General features: G+C 40.4%; 1 protein-coding gene and 1 long non-coding RNA gene across 2 annotated transcripts in view; one reads left to right on the top strand and one right to left on the bottom strand.

Moving 5' to 3' along the window:
- Positions 1–13,165: 13,165 nt before the first annotated feature.
- Positions 13,166–23,974, bottom strand: part of LOC141771638 (uncharacterized) — a 229,010-nt gene continuing 218,201 nt past the window's right edge. Inside the window, exons 2-3 of the long non-coding RNA XR_012594741.1 lie at positions 20,379–20,487; positions 13,166–13,207 (exon numbers count right to left, since the gene is read on the bottom strand). This is a non-coding gene — a long non-coding RNA (uncharacterized LOC141771638). The remainder of the gene's footprint in view (positions 13,208–20,378; positions 20,488–23,974) is intronic.
- LOC141771636 (potassium channel, subfamily K, member 13) lies at positions 15,712–16,599 on the top strand (the record flags this gene model as incomplete). The annotated part of the gene is made up of 1 exon (XM_074642111.1): positions 15,712–16,599. A coding segment is annotated over one exon (873 nt), but the record flags the coding sequence as incomplete, so codon positions are not given.

Below are 23,974 nucleotides of genomic sequence, written 5' to 3'. Positions count from 1 at the left end.
GCAACCCTTTTGATTGCTTTGAGGGGCAGTTTTATGTAGCATGGGTCATTTCATTTCAAGTGCTTTGCCCCACTGCTATGGTGTTGACAGGGAACATTTGCTCCAAATAACTTCCTGTCTCGTAGCTCTCGACAGGTCTTCCGTTCGACAATGGATTAGTCATGACCACATAAAATCAAGCACTACATTCCTCTATGCAGACGATATACTGCTCTTAAGCCACAATGCCCCTGGCTTCCCCGTTGAACATGTAATAATAAATAAAGAAAGACAGAAAGGGTATACCAAAGGGTATAACATGTGCAGTGTACCTATGACGTGTTGATGACGGATGACCCGCCTTTTTCCTCCCTCTGAGAGCAGAGAGATACGTGTGTGGATGTGTGGCGAGAATCCGAGGTGCGGGAGCTGCTGGCCGTCCGCGGTGAGAAAGAAAAAAGCGGTAGACGCCGGGATGAGAGATAACGTAGTGTAACGTTATACAGACATAACAAGGCTGCTGAATGAGAGAGGCATCCGCCGCTACGTTACACGGAAACACACCGTGTTAATATTAAGCCGACCACCTCACTGTACCGCCAGCTGTGAGCTGTGATCTGTTTTTAAAGTCACGCACCGTGGCGGAGGTATGCGCTCTCTGAGTGCCATTCTAGTGTTTTATTTATTTTGCAGAGAGTGAGCCGCTGCCTTGGTGTCATATTTATTTTGTTAGTGTTAGTTTGTTAGTTTTGTCCACCTTGTGCTGTTGTGGTCCGGCATGTTGTCAGCAATAATAAGCGCCCCGGCGTATAATTTGTGATCTTTTCTTGCACTGTAGTTTGTTACTTAACACCAACCAACCTGTTCACGCCTGAGTGAAGTGTTTCAACCGTGAAAGTAATATCTTTGTACTAATACAGATATGTATATTTAATATAACGCTGTTTCTGCATGTATATGCCTTAACGGCTTCTGAACCTGTTTTCTGTGGTTTTAGGGTGCCACAATATAATACATTACATACAGTAATTGTCACGGTCTGTCTCTCATCCCTCCTCTCCAGCCACATTTCTAATTCCTCAAACCTTTGCCATTCTCCTTCCATCCTTCAGATGCCCTCCCAGACTTTTCCCATTTCCCATACTGTATTATAAAAGCTTCATATATCAGCTTCATAGATGCTAGAAACACCTAAATGCTTTAGCATTACATGACAAATTTCATCCATCCAAGGAGATGTTAGTCCCGATCTTACTATTGCCCTCTTTATTTCTTCCAAAGATTTGCCTTTTTGCTTTACGTATAATTTACCTAACCTTAGCTTGTTCTTGCTTATATTTAATTACATTCTGAAAATTATGAGTTCTTCTTAATATCCTGAGAGCTTTATTCCTCTCTTTCACTACTTAAACACCTCTGTCTACCAGGGAACTGCCTTTTGCTTCATTCTTCTTTTATTTATAGAAATTGACTGTTTAGCCATTTTAGCAATGTTGTTTTAAACTTTTTATTAATCTCCTTGATATCTTCATTTAAGTCCATTTCATCTATTCCTATATCTCACATATATATTTAAACATATTCCATTTTGCACTGCTAAAGACCCATTTCTTCAATATTTCCCCCTTGTTTCTTATTTTTTTTTTGTAATAGGCTACACGACACTGGAAAATGATAACTAACTATACAGTGCTCCAGGATGAAATATTTTTGTAGGCCAACCAGTAAGTTAGCATCGCCCTGGTTCCCTTGACAAAAAGCCAACGGGATTTTTCCATTGGGTTTTGAATTAATGCAGAAAATAAGCTCTGTGGCAAACAAACGTTCATGATACTTACACATTTTGTTCAGCAAGATAATCTCCACAAGAAGTGTAAATTTAATCGGCAGAAGTAACGTTAGGCTATAAACGGACTACAACACGTCGCATGAGCGTGAGTATACACAACGAGGCTATAAATGATGTGATGACGTTCAGTAGTCTCATTTAGCCACTTCTTAGCAACCGCCTTTTTTTTGCTAATGAAAAGATAAATGTACCGATGGAAAGCTGAAGATATTGCCGTTCTATAGTTGTATTGTTTGTCATTCTATCATGAAGGCATGGAGGTGAAGTTTGACCCTGAAGTGGCCATGCTCCTTTTATTTGGTTATTTATGTTTTTTTCAGGTTAAAAGCTTTTAAAAAGCACCCTTAAAAAGTAAAACATAACATATAAAACTACATCTGTGCCAAATGTGTTGCTTTTATCGCAAAATACAGTACAGTTGTTGTGCTTAATTGCCCCGCTACTGACATCATTCCTCACTTCCTCCCATGTCAGCCCGCTGATGTCCAGATGATGAGCTGCTGCCTTTACGATTATTTGTATTCTCTCTGTTTTGTGACTAGCTTCTTTAAAACAACCATTACTTTCCCCTCATTTGCTTGGTCCGATTCTTCTCTGGTTTGTCTCTCTGCTCTGTTTCTTAGATCTCTTCCTCCTCTCTGACTCACCTTCCTCACTGGCTCTGCAAGGGTGACCTTACTCTGAACTCTTAGCTGCTGTATTTCCACTTCCCTTTTCGTCATTTCACACATCTCCATAAGCCACACTGATTACAACCACTGTTGCAACATTGTGGTTGCCTATGACTGCATCGTCTGTAATCTTCTCCACATCTGGCACATCTTCTTTTGCCTTTACATGTTTTATTGGCTTACGCTATAACTCAAGCACAACACCTTCACTGTCTTTCATTACACCCACTCAAGTTACCTGCAACTGCCAAACACCTTTCAGAATTCCTCCGTTCAGGTTTGATTTAATTTCCTCCATTGTAACTCAGACTGACACCCCCTAAATCACTCCCTTACTCCACTTACTCCCTCTTTCAATGCGGCTTACAATAAAACACTTTAAACCACCCTATTTCTTTCATCCTACTAGCCAGTTCTCTCTTTTCTTCATTACTGCAAACAATCAACACGTTTCCATCTTTCAAAACCTTTTTCAAAATGGTTCTCAATTTCACCATACTCATTGGAGAAATTTGCCTCTCCTCGCCAAATCTCTTCAGCCGACCCCCCTCGGTTATCCTAAGATCTGTTCTGACACCAACTCTGAATCTCTGTTGCCCTGCTTACTCCAGTTTTGACAGTAATACACACCTTGGTGTAAGTCAGGGAACACACCCTTGGCTCCAATCTGAATTGGCAACTTATTTCAAAAGATACTTCTGTCTTCCAGGAACTCCAACATGGGGCGGATCATGGAGGGAAATTTATGTTTTATGGGAAGGTTGGAGAATGGGTGATCAGAGGGAGGGGTGCATTGTTTTCTGCTTACTTGTGGACTTTGGTAAAAAAAAAAAAAAAAAAAGAACACATGGAAAAGGAGGTAACACATTTGCGTAATAGGCTTACTGATATTCTGTTTAGTTTCACATCACATATGGCTTATGACAGAGATACACCCATCAACATCGGAGAAGAAAGTGCAAGGATTGGATTAAAGTTTTACATTTTTGTCAATTGTTTACACACTATAAAACTGGTACTTAAGACGCAATGACCACAACCTGTAACTCATGTACCAACCCCCTGAACCAATTCTGCTAAAATACAAGCACATATACTGCTTTACACTCAGAATGCAGTTCTAAACCACACCTTTTTTCAAAACACTAGACACAATTCTCTACATTTGGCCCAATCTAAATGAATAAAATCTCTTGTGTTCACATGGAACACACTGCCATTCAAAATGCTAAACTTAAATTCCCTGAAGCCAATGCTGTAGTGCCTTAAACTTGCATTTTTTCTAATAGCCAGCAGGGGGCGACTCCTCTGGTTGCAAAAAAAAAGTCTGATTGTATAGAAGTCTATGAGAAAATGACCATACTTCTCACCTATTTTAATACCTCAGTAAACATTGTAAACATGAATCTATGGTCTCAATTGCTAGTTTCAAGTCTTCTTCAATACAGCATGATGTTCATTTAGTAAATTATGGTCCCATTTAAAGTAAAATAGACCATAAAGCAGGGTATACTTTAGGGCGTGGCTACCTTGTGATTGACAGGTCGCTACCACGACGTTGTCCGGTCTGGGAGTTGTCCGTGTTTTCCTTTTGCAAATTTAACCCTCTCACAGTGTGTTTTCAGTTCATGAAAGTCGCTTAAAATGTCTTATTTAGAGTTTGGTTGTACTTAGCTCCACCCTCTCATGTCACTTCTAGTTGCAAAAAACTAAGATGGTGACGGCCAACTACCAAGATGGTGACAGCTAAATGTCAAACTCGAGGCTTCAAAAGTCCACAAACCAATGGGTGACGTCATGGTGACTATACGTCCATTCCATATGAGTATAGCCAAGCTTGAGCAGGTTCACATTAGTAATGGTAAGAAATCTACTCTCATTAAAGTATTGTAGTACTGCATATCAATACAGTACTCTGTATTCTCTGTACTCAGTATTTTTCATATATGTATGAGATTGGGAACAACTGTATATTCCTACCTACACCATATTTACAGTATTCACCAGTGAGAACATTGCCTGTGATGTTGATGAGGAGCTGTGGCCAGACCCACACAGAAGACAGGATGCTGTCACGTGTGCTTGGTGTGTTTTGGTTTTGTCTGTCTGTTTGCTTGTTTCCCTCCCCCCTCTTGTCCTCTCTTTCTCACAACTCACCTGGCCATAATCTGCAATCAGCACACCTGCCCACCAATCAAGCAAGCTTCTCTTAAATGACACATAAAGCACAATTATTGAGACTGACACTCCGAGAGCAAAACCTCAGCCCAAGTCTCACATTTTCTGCTTCGCCCCCAGTTTGCAATTCAACATGGCACACTGCACACGGCTCTCTACATAAGACAGAGGAATCTGACATAAAGTCACTTGTTTGTCATTTCAAAACACTACCATTCAAAATGACACACCCATGGACCAACTGGCCAATACGTGTGCCACCTGGCCGAACACCTGATTGCGTAATTGTCGACTCATCGGGATGTAAGCACTATGAAAAGACCGCAGGTGAGTATCTGTTTACAACAACAATAGAAGACAATGTAGCAGAGAGAGGCCTGTTTTCAAAAGTGTGTATTAGCAATTGCGTGTCTCTTTCGCTCTTTAAACTACGTTACCACAGCACTTTCCCTGAGCGTTTACTCTTGCCGGGGATGTGTTTACATTGTAGTCAATGGAAAGCCCGGTGCGTCTCATACCGGTGATAAAGGAGGCCTTGTGCATCGGTATGTAGCACCAACGGCCATGACAAAATGTCTGTATTTGGCGCTCTGGGAATGAGAACAGGCTGGGCAGGCTGGCTTGAGAACCAAGTTTGATAAACTGCATGGTTATGAGTTTAATGGAGGGCAGATGTGGGTAATTGGCAGACTGGAAGCCACGAGAGGAGCACCTCGCTCACGCTACACAGACAGACCCTCACAGAGGAGGGGAGAAACACAAGAAAACAGGGAAACCGAGACCGTCACGGTTTGGCAGCGCTGATAAAAGATGAACCAAGATTCTGTAATGTCTTATCGCCTTAACTGTTTACAGAAACCTATTTTAGTGTACTGTTTAGCTGTTAAATGACAATTATGACCTCGGTGTTGAAAACAGTCGAGCCAAAACCAAGCACTGCCCCCAGCCAGAGCAAACTTTCTCATTTTACAGCTAAACAGTACACGTCTGAAAACATCTGAGGAGAGAAATACGCATTAAAGTAATAGAATATTAATTCATATTTGATCAGCGCTGCCTTTGCCAGTTTGATCGGAGTTCACAAGCTTTGCGAGCAGTGATTGACAGCTGCTGTAGAGACTCTGATTGGTTGTTTTATGGAATCTTGCAAATGCCATTAGGAGCACTAAAAGGAGGCGAAGGAACACGATTTCGTTCACCGATTACTTCAGGAATCAGGATATTGTGACAGTTTGAGCAAATATGACAAAAAGTTATTTTTAGTGTTCAGTTACTAACTGTAGCTATAATGCCAGCTAGGCAGACTAAAGCTCTGTCTTTAATGACAGTTAGCACTTTACTGAAGGCCTTTCCTTTACATGAGTCACTCTCTTTACAGCCATCTGAAGGCAGCAGGTGTCGGCTCCCTTACTGGAGTGATGATGAAGAATGATGATGAGTAACAGGCAGATCCGCTGATTAGATTGGGTGTTACCAGCATCAGCCTGTTGATAACCACAGAACACACATCAAACGTGTCATTTTGTTTGATTACCGGGGGGGTGCAAATCCAGGCAGGTACTAGCCTATAGCAATGAAATATGCCTCTAGAGAATAATGCACCCATTGTAACTTTATCTCTATAGAGCTATGAATGACATATGAGCCATTTTGGCTCAACAGTGTGAATTTCTAGCAGCGGGGTTCTCACGACTTGAACACCAAGCATATTGTGTACACAACTTCTCATGTTGTAAACACAAGCTCATGAGTTTCATTTGAAGGCACTATTCGCTCTAACCTCTCATGTCACTTCTGTTTGCAAAAAACAACAACATGGCGACAGCCAAAAACCAAGATAGCGACGGCCAAAATGCTAAACTCAAGGCTTCAAAACGGCAGTCCACAAACCAACAGGTGACGTCACGGTGACTACTTACACTTCCTATACCATTTACCATGCTTATATACAGTCTATGATTTGACATACATTTTTCCGCATTTAAAAATCTAATTTTCTAATCTAATCTGAAAGTCTGTAAAGCTGTCTGAAATGCTTAAAAACACACCGAAAAAAAACACCAAAGCGTGCGACCTCAGAAATGTTGAGCGAATAATCAAGGAAACCAAATTTCAGACCGATGGTATCAAGTAAATGCTATTTCTACTGAGTCAAATAAAACATCAATGACTCTAAACATTCATAAAATGTAGACTTGCACTGGGCCAGGTGCTCCAGATCTGGCTAGACACTGCAATCAGCTCCTCTGGCATCTTAAAGACAACATAGGTAGACACAGTAACCGATGCAACACACACGCGCACACACACACACACACAGGCAGACTGAGCAATACCGTCACAATACACAACATGCAAATCAATAAAATTAACCCAACTTGTCTTATTACAGTGTAAGATTACCATTTACTGTAATAATTAAGAAGGTACTTGGTTAACTTGTAAAATACAAAAGTTCCTCTCTTGTCTAGCCAGTACGTGTTTAAATGATGCCCCATGAGTGCTTTAACATTAATTTGCAGGTTGAAATCAAAAATATTTCTCCCACAGTTTATATTCCTTTATTTTTGTAGACATAACCAGAGGATAACTCTCAAGAGTGGAACTGTGTGGGAGCATTACTTTCGGTAATTCACGAAGAATAATGGAGGGGAAAAGGAAGGAGACAATATCTACATAATTAATGTTCAACGTCAGATAGCTGACCTGTTTTTTTATTTTCCATTCCACTTAGCCACACATTCTTCAGCTGTCTGGGAGACACTAAAATCCCCTCACATTCCATTATGGACTAGGCCATTTCAAAGTAACCACACAACTTTGTTGCCAACTGATTACTTTATTATGAATAAATCAAATCCTTTAAAATGTGACATTTATCAACTTCAGCCAGGCAAACTTGCCCAAAACAAGACATAATTAAGACTGCTCGGTTGACCAGTGTTTTTAGTAGACCAGTTTCTGTCCAACATCATCACAAAGATGCGCGCGCAGCAAGGGGCAGAAAGCACGGCATGTCTAGCAGAGCCAAGCTCCAAAGCAAGAGATGCAGTAAACCGCACCAACTGCAGAAAAGATGGGTTGAAAATGTTTAATATTCAGAGGGGATCACATGCCTTTGCTAAAAACAGAAGGAGATTATGGATCCAGGCCTTGTTGGCAAAAACATTCTAGTCACACAGCGCTAACAAAGCAGCGTGTGGTCATGGCGAGCTGTCATGCTCGACCGACACTCTAAAGAAATATTTATATCTAGCGACTATGTCTTAAAACTTAAAAGTGATGCAAGACTTTGTGATACGGCTCGAAATAGCTGTAATGTTACGCGACTACAGCGGGGGAAAGCTCGCTCCGGTATGCCGTAGCGTTACATTTTGAAGGGAAGACGTCTGGTAGTCTACCGAGGCAGCCGCTCCTCCTCCCCCGCGGTCACAACAACAAGCGGCCGTGGATGCTAATGTTAGCTAACGTTTGTTTAAATTTGAATCGGACATATCAGCAAAATTGTATCGACTTTTGTTACGTTTCCAACTGAGAGTTAACTGCTAACGTTACCTAGCAACCACCAACACAAGAGTCGTCATGTTCATGTTCACCCGCCCGACATACAAGGAGCTGCTTTGTGACTGGTTGTACTAATGACGAGACCAAAATCAAAGTCTCTATATTAACAATATACCTTGTTGAGGAATCGCTAAGGGAAAATGATCCGGCCATCAAGAGGGGCTCACGTAACTCGAACGCCGACCGGAGTGTCAACCAGACAGACCCTGGTGGTCCCACAAGTCAAATCACACTTATGTCTGATCTAACGTTACCCATTTCATAACAGGTGATAATAATAAACAAATCTCATACTAATACGTCATGTGATAACGGTATCTCAACCCGGACCCTGTAGGCGTCTAATATAGTCAACCGGAATGTACAAGCAATGAGAAATCTACGTGGATTACAACCAGCTGTGACCGAGTGGCAAAGCCTATTTGCCCCATGAATGGGCATGCACCCAGTAGAGTTTATATAGAAACCTGTCTATAGGAACACAGTTATCAGGGACTGTTCAGTTTTGTGTAACCAGATTTGAGGTTCACGTTTCCAAACAGAAAAACAAGATGCTAAAAAATCAGATCAACTGGAAATCAGTTTGCACATAAACACATACTAAATATATTATGAAATTCTCAAGGGATAACTTAACACGGTGATAGTGAGTGTGAGTGAACCTGAGAGCATAAGGCTCAGTATCTCAGGCAGTATTGTCTGTTTTATGTTAAGACTAAGAGAGAGCAGGAGTTCATCTGTTTGTGTATGTTGTGGCTCGTAAAAGGAGAGTAAAGATGGATTATTGAGCTGGTGATAAGCAGTAGCCATACACAGATCATTACTGTTAAAGCCACCAGCAGATCCAGAAGCAACGGGCAACTTTCGGATGAGGAAAACTGGTGTTGTGTAAGTAGTGCTAATTGCACTGAATAAGGTAGAATTGCATGGATTTAATAGACAGACAAAATGGACTAACAATGTTCTGTATACTGATGGTGTCAAACAGCTAAGCAAATATCATTCATCTTGATGCTGTTGCTTAGCACAACTATACAGCACGCAAAGAAGAAAATCCGTCTTTACAAGTGACAATGAAGAAAGATTTCTCCTGCCGCTGCCCTTCCCTGATCATCAGCAGGGAAACTGCTCTTTTCTACCTGCTCTGCGTTCTCATTGCTCTTTACATGCTGGCTGGCGCTGCCATATTTTCTTCCTTGGAGAGACCAGCGGAGCTAAAGGCCCACCAGCTCTGGGAAAGGAGGCTAAGAGACTTCAGCCATGAGCATAACATTAGTTGTGAAGACCTGAAATCTCTGTTGCGCCACTATGAGGAAGCCAGGACCGCAGGCATCCGGACAGAGCGAGGCAGAGCCCTGTGGGACATCCCAGGGGCCTTCTACTTTGTTGGAACTGTGGTCTCCACCATTGGTGAGTCACTGTGAAAACTGTATTAGAAATAGTAACATCTGCTGATACATCTGCAATCCATTACAATACCAACAACTTTTACCAGAATACACTTATAGTTCCCAGATTTTTCTGCACAACATCATTGTTATTTTAGGGTTCAAATGATGAGACATTCATATGAGGGGTTTATTACAGTAAACAAAAACAGAAATGAAAACAAAAATAAGCTATGAATAATATTTGTGGTAAACTAAATAAAAAAACATATTCTTCTCTCCATGAATCAATGCTGATCCTAGTTTTGGCTTTTCCTGCTTCAGCCTCCCGACCGGGTGCCGGAAGGAGAAACCGGCACCCGGTCAGAGACGATAAAGTTTTCCCGCTGCGGAGCCCCATCACTCACAAGACACGGAAAACCTCTGTTGGTCTGGAGGAGCTGCAGCAGTTATTTCTGCACAAACACCCACTGTACATTCACTAGATATTCTCAGAGCTAAACTAACTCTCCTGCAGTGTGTAGTGTGCGCGAATGAACGTAAGGTGGAGCGAGCTGAGTGCATTCAGAGGAGCAGAGGAGCAGAGTACAGCAGAGACTCCGGCCCTGGAGACCAAAGCTACGGTCTCCCCCTCGTACTACGACAGCAGCCAACACTGTTTTGCAAGACGCCCTTCACTAGATATAACTTTGTGGTTTTGGTGCTTCCGGGTAGTTTGTGTTGGAGTCTGAGTCTGAACAGCGTAGCCACAAGCGAGCGCGCATATGCGAGCGCGCATGGGACACCGACCCGGGTGATTTATACGTGTAAGAAGTTACAAAAAGTCCCTTTAAGAAAAATTCAAACTAAACCAAAAGATATTTCCTGGTTAAAAAACTAATAAAAATAAACTAAAAATGAACGTAAATTCATTTCCATTTTAGCTTTTTAGCTACAATACATCACAATCGAAAAAAAGGAGACAGCATGAATTCTCGTCAACTCTCGCGACAACCACAGAAATTGAAAGAACTTGACATTCCTTTCAGACACTAAAGTAGGCGAAGATTAAACATTATAGCCATTACAGTTCTCCAACCATGTATTTTGTATGTATATACCATAGACTTTATAAAAAGAATGACGACATCACAACTCCTCAAAAGTGATGCCAAAACATCTCAATCGTCCTCTGGTGGCTGGCTGCAGTTTAGGTCAGGTTCCTCCCCCTTCATGTTAGCTGATGGGACATGGGCCAAACTAAAAAGTCAAAGTACAAATCAAGTAAATTTTTCCCAAAGAAGTTTTTTCTGTCATTTTAGGTAGTTCTTATCACGCTGATGTGTGTTCAAGTGTTAATTTTTCTGATAAGTTTGGTTATATTAGTTATTTGATGCTATAAAAAAGAGGGTGGGCTCATGATTGACAGCTGTGATTCTCTCTCACTAGCAAGCTGCGGCCTTGCTCGGCTCACGATTGGTACGAACGGGTGTGTAGGAGGGACCTCGATCCCGCGGCTCCACCACCCGATCACTACTGCGCAGACTCTGGCTCCAAATGACGTCAAAATCTCAAAATAGCAGCTCCCGTATCCAAAATATTTTGACTTCACTTCAGTACAGTGGGAGGAAGTGGAGACGCGTCGTCCAGCTTTATATACAGTCTATGGTATAAATAGCTACATTCTTCTGAGATATTTTACCTGTCCTGGCCCTGACAAAAACAAACTAGATATATACAAATTAAAACCAAACCTTTCTGAAAAACTGAAACTAAACAAAAAAAAAAACCGAGCAGAACACCATACAATGAAAACTAATTGAAAACTATTATAATTCATATGTGGTTAGCAGATTGATTTTTGAATAAATGACCAGCCTGTCAAATTGCAACTTGAATTATAATTCTTTTTTTTTTATTATTATAACAGTTTTACAGTTAAATGTGAAGTGCAAAATTTTCAAAGTTGATAACTTCGACTACAACTACATGCCCCATTGCCAAGTGAAGGATGTTTCATTCTGACTGCTGCAGCCAAAATGTTATGTCAGGCAAAATGACAGATAAACAGATAAGATAGAGGCCAATTGTTCAGCATTTCCCCGATACAGAGAGGATCCCTTGACGACCAATCAATACCAAGTCCAAGTAACACAAATCTATAATAAATACACACAATTTAACTAATCCTATGAACTTATTCAGACTGTACATATGTATATGAAGTCATATTGATTTGGGGAGGCCCGCACGGGAGAGAGGTGTTTCAAACTCCAATACTATCCATCAAATTCCATATTTCACCTGAACCTATAGAGGACAAAGATAAAAATTAAACTAGCCTCGTCTCTGAGAATCAATTTACAGCCTTCCAACTGTATCCACTATCTTTATGCACTCTCTGTCACTGTGGAAACTGAGGGACAGACGACACGGAGCCCAGATCAATTTCCTTTTTACAACAATCTGCTTATGTACTGACTGCAATCATCGATGTAACAGCACATCTGGGATTTGTGACACTGAAAGAGACTTTCCGACAAACTTTCTTGTTTCCCAAGAACAAACATTCACCATTTTTCATATGACTCATGGCTCCCACAATTGTATCACCTCATTAGTTAACAGCCTTTCCTTCCTTCCTTTCAGCCCACGGGGGCATGAATCAAAGCATATGTGACTGTCCTGGCCAACCCCAGCAGACAATTGGCTGACATGGATATCGTTTTTAGGTGATGTTCACTTTAATGTTCATTTTCAGTATAAGTCTAAAGGGTTGATCATTTCTACCATCCTTGATTAAAGAAATGTAATAAAATTAATTTATTTTATTGGTTATTTGCTTCTGTAATATTTGTAGAAAACTGTGATAGTCAATTCCATCTGGGTGGTTTTTTATTTTACTAGCGCTAATGCCTAAGGCCAAGGTATTTAAAACAAGATCAACAGTCTTCAGCCACATTGACCTCAATGATGGTGGTACGATTCCGGCTGGGCGTTCTCTCTTCCCCCTTATTTCCTGTCTACCTCTTCGCTGCCAAATTTTCCAATAAAGGAAAAAAATCCCCAACATTTTTTTTTCCAAGTCTGCAGTCTGAAAGTCTACAACCATGCTGGTGGCTCTGTGAAGCTGAGGCTACTTACTTAAGAAATCAATAATTTGACACAAAAACGGTCAGCTAGAGTCTGATATCAGAACTGCGCCCATAGCAACGGTAGACTGTCAATCAATTAAAATATTTAATTGCGATTCATTTAACATTTTTTTAATCTGTTCAAAATGTATCTTAAAAGGAGATTAATCAAGTATTTAATACTCTTATCAACATGGGAGTGGGCAAATATGCTTGCTTTATGCAAATGTATGTATATATTTATTATTGGAAATCAATTAACAACACAAAACACTGACAAATATTGTCCAGAAACCCTCACAGGTACTGCATTTAGCATAAAAAATATGCTCAAATCACAACATGGCAAACTCAAGCCCAACAGGCAACAACAGCTGTAAGTGTGTCAGTGTGCTGACTTGCCCCAAACTGCATGTGAGTGCATGGGCATGTCTGTAAAGGGGAGACTCATGGGTACCCATAGAACTCATTTTCATTCACATATCTTGAAAAGCGTTATTTAGCCTCCTTCGCAATAAGCAAGTAGTATGCGACTAGTAACTAGTATAATATGGTGGGTACCAATGGATCCTTAGGTTTTCTAGTTTCATGTGATAGCAGTATCTTCCCTCTAGCTTTAAAACTGAGCCTGTTACAACATAAAAATCGCAAATTGCATTAATGCATTAAAGAAATTAGTGACGTTAAAACGTGTTAGTATTGCGTTAACTTTGATAACCCTACTTATTATATATGAATATAGGAGAGCATACACAGATCACTGTGTGGCCTGTACTCTGTGTTCTCAGATGATCCACACCCCAATCACAGACAACAAAGTAATCACCAACATACTGTATACTATGGCAGGGGTTCTCAAACTTTTAGGGGCCAGGGACCCCTCCCAGGGGAGAAAATGTTTCAAGGACCGCCTCATAATCGTAACACTGATTAAGCATAATGCTTACAACCATTTGTACTCCAAGATGCCATAGGAGCTATTTGTATTCTAAAACGTTTCAACCTAAATGCATGTTAAGATAAAATAAAATAAGATAAGAGAAGATAAGATAAGAGAAGATAATCCTTTATTAGTCCCACAGCGGGGAAATGTTATTGAATGTTAATACCACTTATATACCGTTTAAACAAAGGGTGATTTTATTCATATTGCATTTGGACTCAACTTGACAGCATTTATAGCCTACATTTCAAGTAATTGATCTTAAAAGCTTTCAGAAAATGAAAAGTAGCAAGACTGGCATAGTCCTAATAAATCCAGACGTTTAAAGCTGACTTTCAGTAAATGCTTCAACTTTAAAATAATTAATTTACTGCTGTGTGTCACGATCAGAAATTCCATTGGCCTGAAGCTAACGTGGGTGGGAGTAATGGACACAATATGCTTGTTTAATTTTCACAAATGGTCCCCATCTGTAGATATGCACTTTTTAAATTTCACAACAATTTTGAAATTGATAAATGCCACTTTGAGAACGACTGTGCTATGTCATCAAGCTGATGTAATGAATGACATAACAAAATAAAAACCTCATTGTGTAAACTGTAATATCCTGTAAATCTCACAGTCAGGCCTTCATATGTTAGAGAGAGGATAGAGTGGGTGAAAATCACAGGAAGGAGATTCTTATCTAAGGAAATGAGTAACAATTCTTTCATGAGGAGGATGTTAGAGTAAATTATAGTGTGTGTTTTAATCCTTTGATTAACCAATTGTCTGCTGTACAGCAAAGAGACAGCAAAGAGACAGCACTAACAAAGAGATCTGACAAAAGACGAAAAAACGGCAACAAATGAAAATTTCTTTAACAGAGAAAATTTTTTAAAAAACTGTGCAAATGATAGATGTTGTACAACAGATGCTTAAGTGTTGGGGTGAAGGTCACAATGTCATCAACATTATTAGATTTCCGTTTCCTGGGGAAATTCTTACTAACTTTCAATACAATCCAGTCATTAACTTATCAAAAATAAACCGGGGAGGAGGGAAGCCACAACCTCCGCCGGTCTAATTACCTCACACTGTACCAGCCAGGTCAAGTTCAGGGAAGTGTCAACACACAAAGAGACTGGGCCTTTTACACACCTTTGTGTTGTTAAGCACACTGTGACTAAATCATATATTATGGGCCAGGATATACAGAAATAATTTGCAGGGAAATAAGAAAATATGGATGATCCATTGGTTTATTATCGATTTCTGATCACTTTTTTGATTATTTTTGTTCATATTTTATAAACATTAACATATGTTTTGCATTTCTTTTCCATATCTCCTTGCTTCATAACTCAAAATCCAGGCCATTTTTAATTTTAAAAAGTACACAGTTAAACTTATAACATCCTTAAAGCAGCAGTGGGTAGAATTGGAGCAAATTTGATTAAAAAAGTTATTTTTCTAAAACAATCACTATATCCTGACAGTTGTGCATGAGACAAGCAATCTGAAAAAAATGATGTGCCTCTGTCCTCCGGTGTCCTAATGGCAACTGCAATATTTCACAGACCGGAGGAAAACAACCAATCAGAGCCGAGCTGGAGCCTGCCGTCTCTGAGCAGCTGTCAATCACTTGCAAACTCGGATCAAACGGTCAAACTAGGCAGCGCTGATCAAATATGAATCAATATTCTGTTACTGTAATGCCTATTTCTTGCCTCAAATGTTTTCAGAAACATTGAGAAAGTCTCTCTCTGAAATGACCTGTGATCGGCGAAAGTCTCCCGTCACGGACTTGATTTTTTAAAGCCTGAAAACAGAGCCATGAGGAGGTGCAGGAGTCTAGTTTTCTCTCACAGCACTTGAATTACAATATTCTGAAAGGTTATTATGGAATTTTTGCCCGATGATGCCACAAATATATTCTGCCTACTGCAGGTTTAAAAGGCATAAAAAATATGCTCTTATGTCATAGACTCTAAGTCATTGTGTAGCACAAGAAATTTCACAGTGGTAGTAATGATCTGTAATCACAGATGAGACCTTTAATGTGTTTCTCTTAGGGTTTGGAGTGTCGGCCCCATCCACTGTGACGGGGAAGGTCTTGCTTGTTTTCTATGGGTTACTGGGCTGCTCGGCTACCATACTCTTCTTCAATCTCTTCCTGGAGAGAGTCATAACATTGCTGAGCTTGCTGATATTCTCGTGCCACAGGAGAACTGGACACGGCGGACTGGAGGGCCGAGCCAGTGAAGGTAACAGAAATGAAGAACGGAAACCATCTGTATACCAAGTCACACTCATCCTTTTTGTCGCTGTCCTGCTGGTTGCATGTGGGGCTGCCTCCCTCTATTCAGCCATGGAGGGCTGGACTTACATGGAGTCCCTCTACTTCTGCTTTGTGGCGTTCAGCACGGTGGGCTTTGGGGACTTTGTTAGTGGCCAGAGAGAGCACCATGAAGACAACTGGGCGTACCAGGTTGCAAATTGTCTCCTGATGCTCTTGGGAGTGTGCTGCACTTATTCCCTCTTTAACACCATCTCTGTGATCATCAAACAGGTACTGAACTGGATGCTGAGGACACTGGCCTGGATGTATAGCTGTATCCGCCACTATAGACCTCAACTCAAAGCACTGTTAAATCTCTTTCATTGTGACTCCGAAGCACCTATATATTATTGTGAAGATGACACTCTGCAAGCAGTTACCAGTTCAGGTCACGGCGTGATGTGGCACTCCTGTGTTCCTGATGCTATTGGTGAATGCCTTTGTGATGAGGCTCAAGTGGAAACAGTGTGCCACAGAGAGATAGACAGAGGGATTTCTGCAAAACAAGAGCAGGATAATTGTTCATATGAGAGGAATATAATCTATGCTAGACCACTGCCTACTTGGCTAAATTAAAATATTTCAGAAAATATTGTCAACAAACATAGCAATAGTAATCTGTAGTTTTCTTTAGTGATCAAAAGGTTGAAATGTTGTTGTTAATGTTGTCTTTATCAGATGACTGAGCTACAAGATGTAACTTTGCCTTGTGTTTTCTTCAATAGTCTAGGTTCGGATTGAAATGTACAGAATGTATTTAATTTCCAGCGCTTTCGTTCTACAGTAGCCCAGAACGGACAAACCAAACACTGGCTTTAGAGAGAGCTTTTCACGGTTAACGTGACCTGAAGGTCTCCATAGTTCTCCAATACGCGTGGCGTGAACGGAGGGGTATTCAGTTGGTTGCAATTGTGCCAGGCAGGGCCCAAGTGCTTGTTGTGTCTGTCCTTCTTCCTCTTTTTCTTTCTCTTTCTCCCCATCCCTTGTGTTTCTCTCCAGGGTTGCGTTCAAATAGTCCCTTTTGCTTAGGACGGTTACTAACGGAGTGAAATGACCCGGAAGTACCTCAGTAGCAGCCGTGACAAGAGCTGTTCGAATTCACCAAATGTTAAGGAAAGGAGCTTCAATGCTTCCTTTCTTATCTCCTCTAGCATAGGATACACTGGACCATCCTTTACCAAAGGAAAAGAGAGAATAACATCCCACAATTCCTAGCGTACAGTAAACAATCAATTAACAAATAATCAACATAAATAAATATTACATGTCCGAAAAGAGGTTGGAAGAAGTACAGCCTACACTTACAGTATATGGTCCTATCCCTTCTCCATAACTCAAACAATTAACTCAATATGTATCATATATTCCTCTGTTTATTTCAGTTCTAACCTTGGTAATGAAGTGATATTTTTCACCGGTTGTCCACGTTTGGTCAGATGATCCTTTTTTATATGTTGATAGAGTGTTCCAGCAGCAGGAGGATCCGTGGTATCTCTCTTTCACACACCGCGGGTGAAGGAGCCTTTCACTGAAAGACCTATTTAAAACGCATGGGGGGTAATGGCACCGCCTTTTGTAGTCCATCTTCAGAACATTGTAGTTTCACCACGGCAAACCTGCGTCATTAACATCCGCCGCCGTCACATCATGATTACGGAGCCTAGTGAAAGAGCAGTCGGATTGTCTCAACACCACGGTTGTCTTTTCATAAGTCCTTCTGAATTCTCCTTCTCATCTTTCCTTGACCTCGTGACGCTTTCCATTGAGGTCAAGGAAAAGTGGTTAGGAAAAGACGTTAGGACGAACTTTTTTTACTCTTCGAACGCAACCCAGGTGCCAATACATGAATGGATTCCACCTGTGCAATCTGGTCATGCATCCCATTAGGGTTCCTTCAGACATGGAGCTAGCCAATCAGCATCAAGGGTTTTCAATAAAAAGGGGCCTGCCTTCTGAGTTCACTCTCTTTTGTTCTTGCCATGCTCTCAGCCTGTCTGAGTTGTGCTGAGTTGTTTGAGCTTAAAAAACTTGTTGAAGATATTAGAAAAAGGTCTGTGGTGGGAGGAGGAGGAGTATAGGTATACTGGGGTACCCTTTACACTTGCATAGTTATCTATTTGTCTAGAAACACTTGGTTATTGGTTGGTGCCACTGTTGTATTGGTTTTGATGGTCACTTTTTTTAGATAAGTTAGTCAGGTGTTCTTTATGTGGTTTGTTTTATGAGATAAGACTTAGTTGGGCCTAGTTTTTTGGTGTTAATTTCTGTTTATTTGGCACAACAACCTTGTCCCATCCTCCCCCACACTTTTGTGAACCTTTGTCATTATTTGAAGTATTATGTTAATAAACCACCCTTTTCCTTTTCCACTTCAACTTTGACTCCATCTTCTTTTGATCGTCGTGTTGTTGTCTCTTTACTTGTATTTATACTAAAAGGGGACGTATCACAATCTGTATACTATACACACTGTCCCTTTAACATGCAGCCACGAACAATGAAATTGGGTATTTTTTTTTCTCTACAAGCCCAATTTTGAATTGGGAAAAGGTTCCATCTTTCTAGCTCTATTAAAAAACATAATGGCTTAGGGGCTTGGGCCTCTTCAGTAATCTATCCATGGAAGGAGGCTGAGAGAATGTGCGTGTGAGCATATTCATCTTATTATAAAAATAGACTAAATACTCTGCATGTCTACTTCAGCTTCATCGGCGGGCAATTTTTTGTGGCTTGTTCTCCTGTCTCCGACATGCAAACTATTTCTGGTATTGACATGAAGCCCTATTAGCAACCCCCGCACCAGACAGGCCTGAATGTAATTAAGACAACATCAGCACTGATGTCAGAGTTCCCAATACTGATGACATTCTCAATAAAATGTTGTTTATCCTCTGTTGAAGTAAATTGTTTGTGTGAAATCCTGTGTCAATCTATCTATAGTTTAGACCTGGACTGGAGATGTACACAAAAAGCTGAGTGTTGTTTGTGGTCTATCATGAGAATCACACTGTCAGCTATGTTTTAAAATTCCTGAATTTGTTTCTTGCATTCATACATTTGTTCTTGTGTCTGATGCAACGTTGTGTCACTGTCAGTATCATCATCATCATCATCGTCATCATCATCTATGGTCAGCACTCGTTGATCAGCTTTGGCTGCTGGGTGGGCAATACTAGAGCAATGTCTCCCTCTGCTGGACTGCCTTGTAACTCACATGATAAAACACTGAAGTGCAGTACAGTATATATTATGCACAAATAAATATCTTGTCCCAAGTATGTGTAGGCCTTTGCTCATCCATTCATGGGGTTGTTATCATGGCAATGTTTGTGTGTTTTAATAGAACATTAGATTATTTGATCTTCATATGACCTTGATTTAAAAGCATGTAATTAATTAAACTGCATTACTGGTTGCCAATGCAAACTGAATACAGATACTAATAACAATAATAGCCATCCCGTTACCATTATCATTATCATTGCAATATTCAAAAACTGTTCAGAAATGTATATAATATAAAAGTGTCGTAATAGTAGATTATAAGGAGACTATAATGCAGAGTTTTAGTAGGGGCTTTTAAACCTTAATTGATGCTGCTACCCTTAGATCCAGATATAGCTTCGCTATAGGTCTTTGTCTTAGTTAGCAGTAGAGAATCTGAGGCCTTGAGCACTCTACCAACATTTGCATAGTCTAACGACTGAAATAGTCAGGGATAAGTCCGTGAGTACACTTATAGAAAAGTAATAGTATCTTAACATGTTTTCTAACTGAAGCCAGCACAGGGATTTTTGAACAGAAGTCATGTGAGCTCTTTTCTTTCTTCCAAAATCACCAGCAGCAGCTTTCTGCATGAGCTGCAACTGACTTCTAGACATTTTGTGGAGACCTGTGAACAATACACTGCAGTAGTTGAGCGTACTCTCTAATGAAAGGATGAACAGGCTCCTCTGTATCTCTGGGAAAAAGAAAAGGCCTGGCCTTGGCACTAGTCTTTAATTAATTAAAAAATAATGAATTGCACATTTTTTATCTGTTCAAAATGTACCTTAAAGGGAGATTTGTCAAGTATTTAATACTCTTATCAACATGGTTATGGTTATCAATATGATTGCTTCATGCAAATGTATCTATATATTTATTATTGTAAATCAATTAACAACACAAAACAATGACAAATATTGTCCAGAAACCCTCACAGGTACTGCATTCAGCATAAAAAATATGCTCAAATCATAACATGGCAAACTGCAGCCCAACAGGCAACAACAGCTGTCAGTGTGCTGACTTGACTATGACAAAACTGCATGTGATTATCATAAAGTGGGCATGTCTGTAAAGGGAAGACTCGTGGGTACCCATAGAACCTATTTTCATTCACATATCTTGAGGTCAGAGGTCAAGGGACCCCTTTGAAAATAGCCATGCCAGTTTTTCCTCACCAAAATTTAACATAAGTTTGGAGCGTTATTTAGCCTCATGATAAACTGGTACCAATGGATTCCTTAGGTTTGCTAGTTTCATATACCAGTATCTTCACTCTAGCTTTTAAACTGAGCCTGCTACAGCCTAAAACTTGCAAGTTGCATTAATGCGTTAAAGAAATTTGTGGCGTTAAAACAAATTTGCGTTATCGCATTAACTTTGACAGCCCTAGTCTTTAAATGATAGAACCCTGTTTTAGTTATGTAGCTTGTATGCAGCTGGAAAGTTAGATCAGACATGTTAATGACATCATCCTAATTAGTACTTAGGGGGGACACTGTTTTTATCTTTGATTTTTTGGACTGTCAATATATTTTGTGTCATTTCTGAGTTGGATTCAGGAAATATTTGGGCATCCATAAATTGTTGGAGATGCAGTTCACAAGGCTGTGAAGTTGGGTGAGATCATCAGAATCGACAGCTACAGTATAAACAGTGGGGTGGTGGATGAAAAATAGTGAGCCCAGAGCGGAGCCACGTTACATCTACTCTTTCTGACTATGAATATGCAAATATTGTTCGTTTCAAAAGTGTAACAACTGAACACAAGATGTCTCCCAGTTCACTGAAAAGTCCATTCTCCATGTATGAGACCTGGAGGTTTCAAGTTTCCACGTCACTCTTGTGTTAGTTGCAAATTAAACCATGATTGGCTTCCATGTCACAATTGCGGCGCGTTTTAAACTTTAAAGTCACAGTTGGAGCACTTGTAAAGCTTGGATCGGCATGATTACTCCTGGTTAAATCATTAGCCCAAAATATTAACAACTGCGTTAAAAAATATCTGGTTCTTTAATAAATAGTCGAAGGTACATGTTGTGTACATAAAAAATTCAGGGGAGGAGTTAACTATGACTCCTGAGGTGCATTTCTGCAACAAACAGCCGATCACCAAGCTTAAAATTCTGCCGCATGTGTCTCTGACAGCAGGCGGGAGCTAAAGATTGCTGTTGAGATAAAAAAATTACAATCTGCAGCTTTAATCAGTTCACTTTAAATTTCTGGTTCAATTGTGATTGAATTCAGCAAGTGCTGGGAATGGGAGGAGGGGGCGGGGGGGGGTTTACACCTCTGTAGGATTACAGAGAGAGGGGATGACAGAGGCATCATCAATTTGTGCAAAAACATAAAATGTCACAGAATGATGTATGCTTTTGGGAAAATATGGTTTAAATATAGTAGGCCTACATACAGTATTTTCACCTTTGTATATATTTTTTTCATTGTTTATAGTCATTCCCAACAGCCTTTACTGGCACTAAATACAGTATATCACAGATCACATGGTTAAGATCATACCTGCCTGTTTTACACTCTTTGGCCACCAGGTGGTTTCCTGTGCACATGAAGCCTCGAGAAATGAACCCTTTTCCGAACCAATTTGCTGGAACGCTTCAAAGCTTCATGAAGCTTCAGCTCGCCATCACCCCCCACACTTGGCTGAGAAAATTCGGCGACAGAGCCTTCAGCGTCGCGGCCCCCGCCCTCCGAAACTCTCTCCCTCCTGAAATAAGAAATGCTTCATCCCTGGACACTTTAAAAAAAACACCTCAAACACCACCTGTTCATCAAGGCCTATGATCTCAGCTGACTCTTCCTACACATCACTCTTTTAATTACTTAGATTTAGTTTATCCTCTGTGATATTTATTAGTATGATTTTGTGTGCCCCCTTTGTAAAGCGTCCTTGGGTTTCTGAAAGGCGCTATATAAATTCAATTTATTATTAGGGCCCGAGCACGAAAGTGCCAGTACACTAAGTGCAAGAAAACCTATTGTTTTTCTAAGTATTATTATTTTTCTGCTGCGAGATCGCCTTTTTAACAACTTTAGCCATCCCCAAAACTCACCAAAATTGGAATATGCGTCAGAAGTGGCGAAAATTGCAATATTCTGTAGTGATTGGGCTCGGGTGTCACCAGCAGGCTCGATAGGGCCCCCTAATGAAGGCAGGTTGCCAGAAAAAGTTACTTCGATCTTCACGAAATTCAAGTATGTCATTGCTCACATCCTCAAACCCGGATTAAATATTTTCTGGATTTTTTCGGCAAACAGGAAGTCAGCGATCTTGGACTTCCTGCGTTTTAAAAAAAATTACGAACACATGTTTGAGGACTTTAGGATGCACAAAAACTCATGAAACTTTACACACACATCCAAACTAATAATTACTTTGATTTAGTGGTGAAATTTTGCTTGGGCGTGGCATGTTGGCTCTCTAGCGCCACCTTATGTCTTTTAGCCTTTGAACATGCCTTTGTTTTACATTTCTTTTACCTGTAGTCTCTACACCACAAATGCCTACACCTCAGTCTGGGTGTAGGTATGACACTGACAACAGAGAGGTGACAGTGGAGGAGGATCCTAGGGTTCTGCACCCTGCGTTAAAAGCTATGAACACCCACACAGGTGTTTTCAGTTTATTTGGCTGATTAGATCTCTGCTCACTGTAATGTATTGACATCTTCCTGAGTCTCCTGTCAGCTTTCATTGCACCTGGTAGATGGAGATTTGTGATCTCATGAATTCCACCTTCAACCTGAGCAGAGGTTTAATCAGCCAGAATAACTGAAAACACCTGTGTGGGTGTTCAGAGGACAAACAGGTTCAGCTTATACAGAGTTTGAACAAAGTGTTCAGATGTACAACAAAAAACAACAAATGAGTAAAGATCTTCCAGTCCCTTCGAGTTGGAACTAAATGTGATTATTACATTATGAAAATGCCCAGTGATTGGCAGTTTGGTTATAGCAAGTTCACTCTACTCGACTTTAGCCCTGATTTTCCGCTTCCAGACTAGCGACTAGAAGGGAGCCTGTAAATTGCGAAATTTGATCTGAGATCTGCAAAAACTCTCGTTAGACTTGCTGCCAGACGACCTAACCTAACCTCAACCATTCGAGGCATACGACATGACACAGGAGGCTGTTGTAACTTGACTCTACATATTCCAATCTGCTCCAAACTTCACAAGCTGGATAAGAATCCCGGCCTGAAGACATATACGTTCCATTATTGAGTTATAGGGATAGCGCCACCTACTGGCAACAAGAAATGGTTGTATACTGCCACCCACCCTCATAGAAGTGCCTTTTAAGGATGCCTCACAGGTTCTCAACAGGTCATTTACAGTGCTACGCGCCCCACGCAGAAAATACCCTCTAACTGTTGCGTGCAGTGTCCGACTTTCATGGAAATGCACGGCAGCGGGTATCCCCGACGTGCGCAAAGGGGCGAGGGCCCGTTCAACGCTGCTTGCAGCTTTAATTATTATTATAATTATTATTATAATTATTAGTATTATTATTAGTATTATTATTATTAATACATTAAGGAGGAAAACACTTACGGAACCAGCGGAGGCCTATAGCACTTCTGTTAGACATCATTAATCTTCCATAAATAGTTTAACATTTTACAAAGGTGAAAATACTGTATAGTAGGCCTACTATATTTACACCATATTATTCCAAAAGCA

The sequence above is a fragment of the Sebastes fasciatus genome, chromosome 7, assembly GCF_043250625.1.
Source record: "Sebastes fasciatus isolate fSebFas1 chromosome 7, fSebFas1.pri, whole genome shotgun sequence".
Lineage (NCBI taxonomy): Eukaryota > Metazoa > Chordata > Actinopteri > Perciformes > Sebastidae > Sebastes > Sebastes fasciatus.
This window is presented reverse-complemented; position numbering and strand designations above follow the sequence as displayed.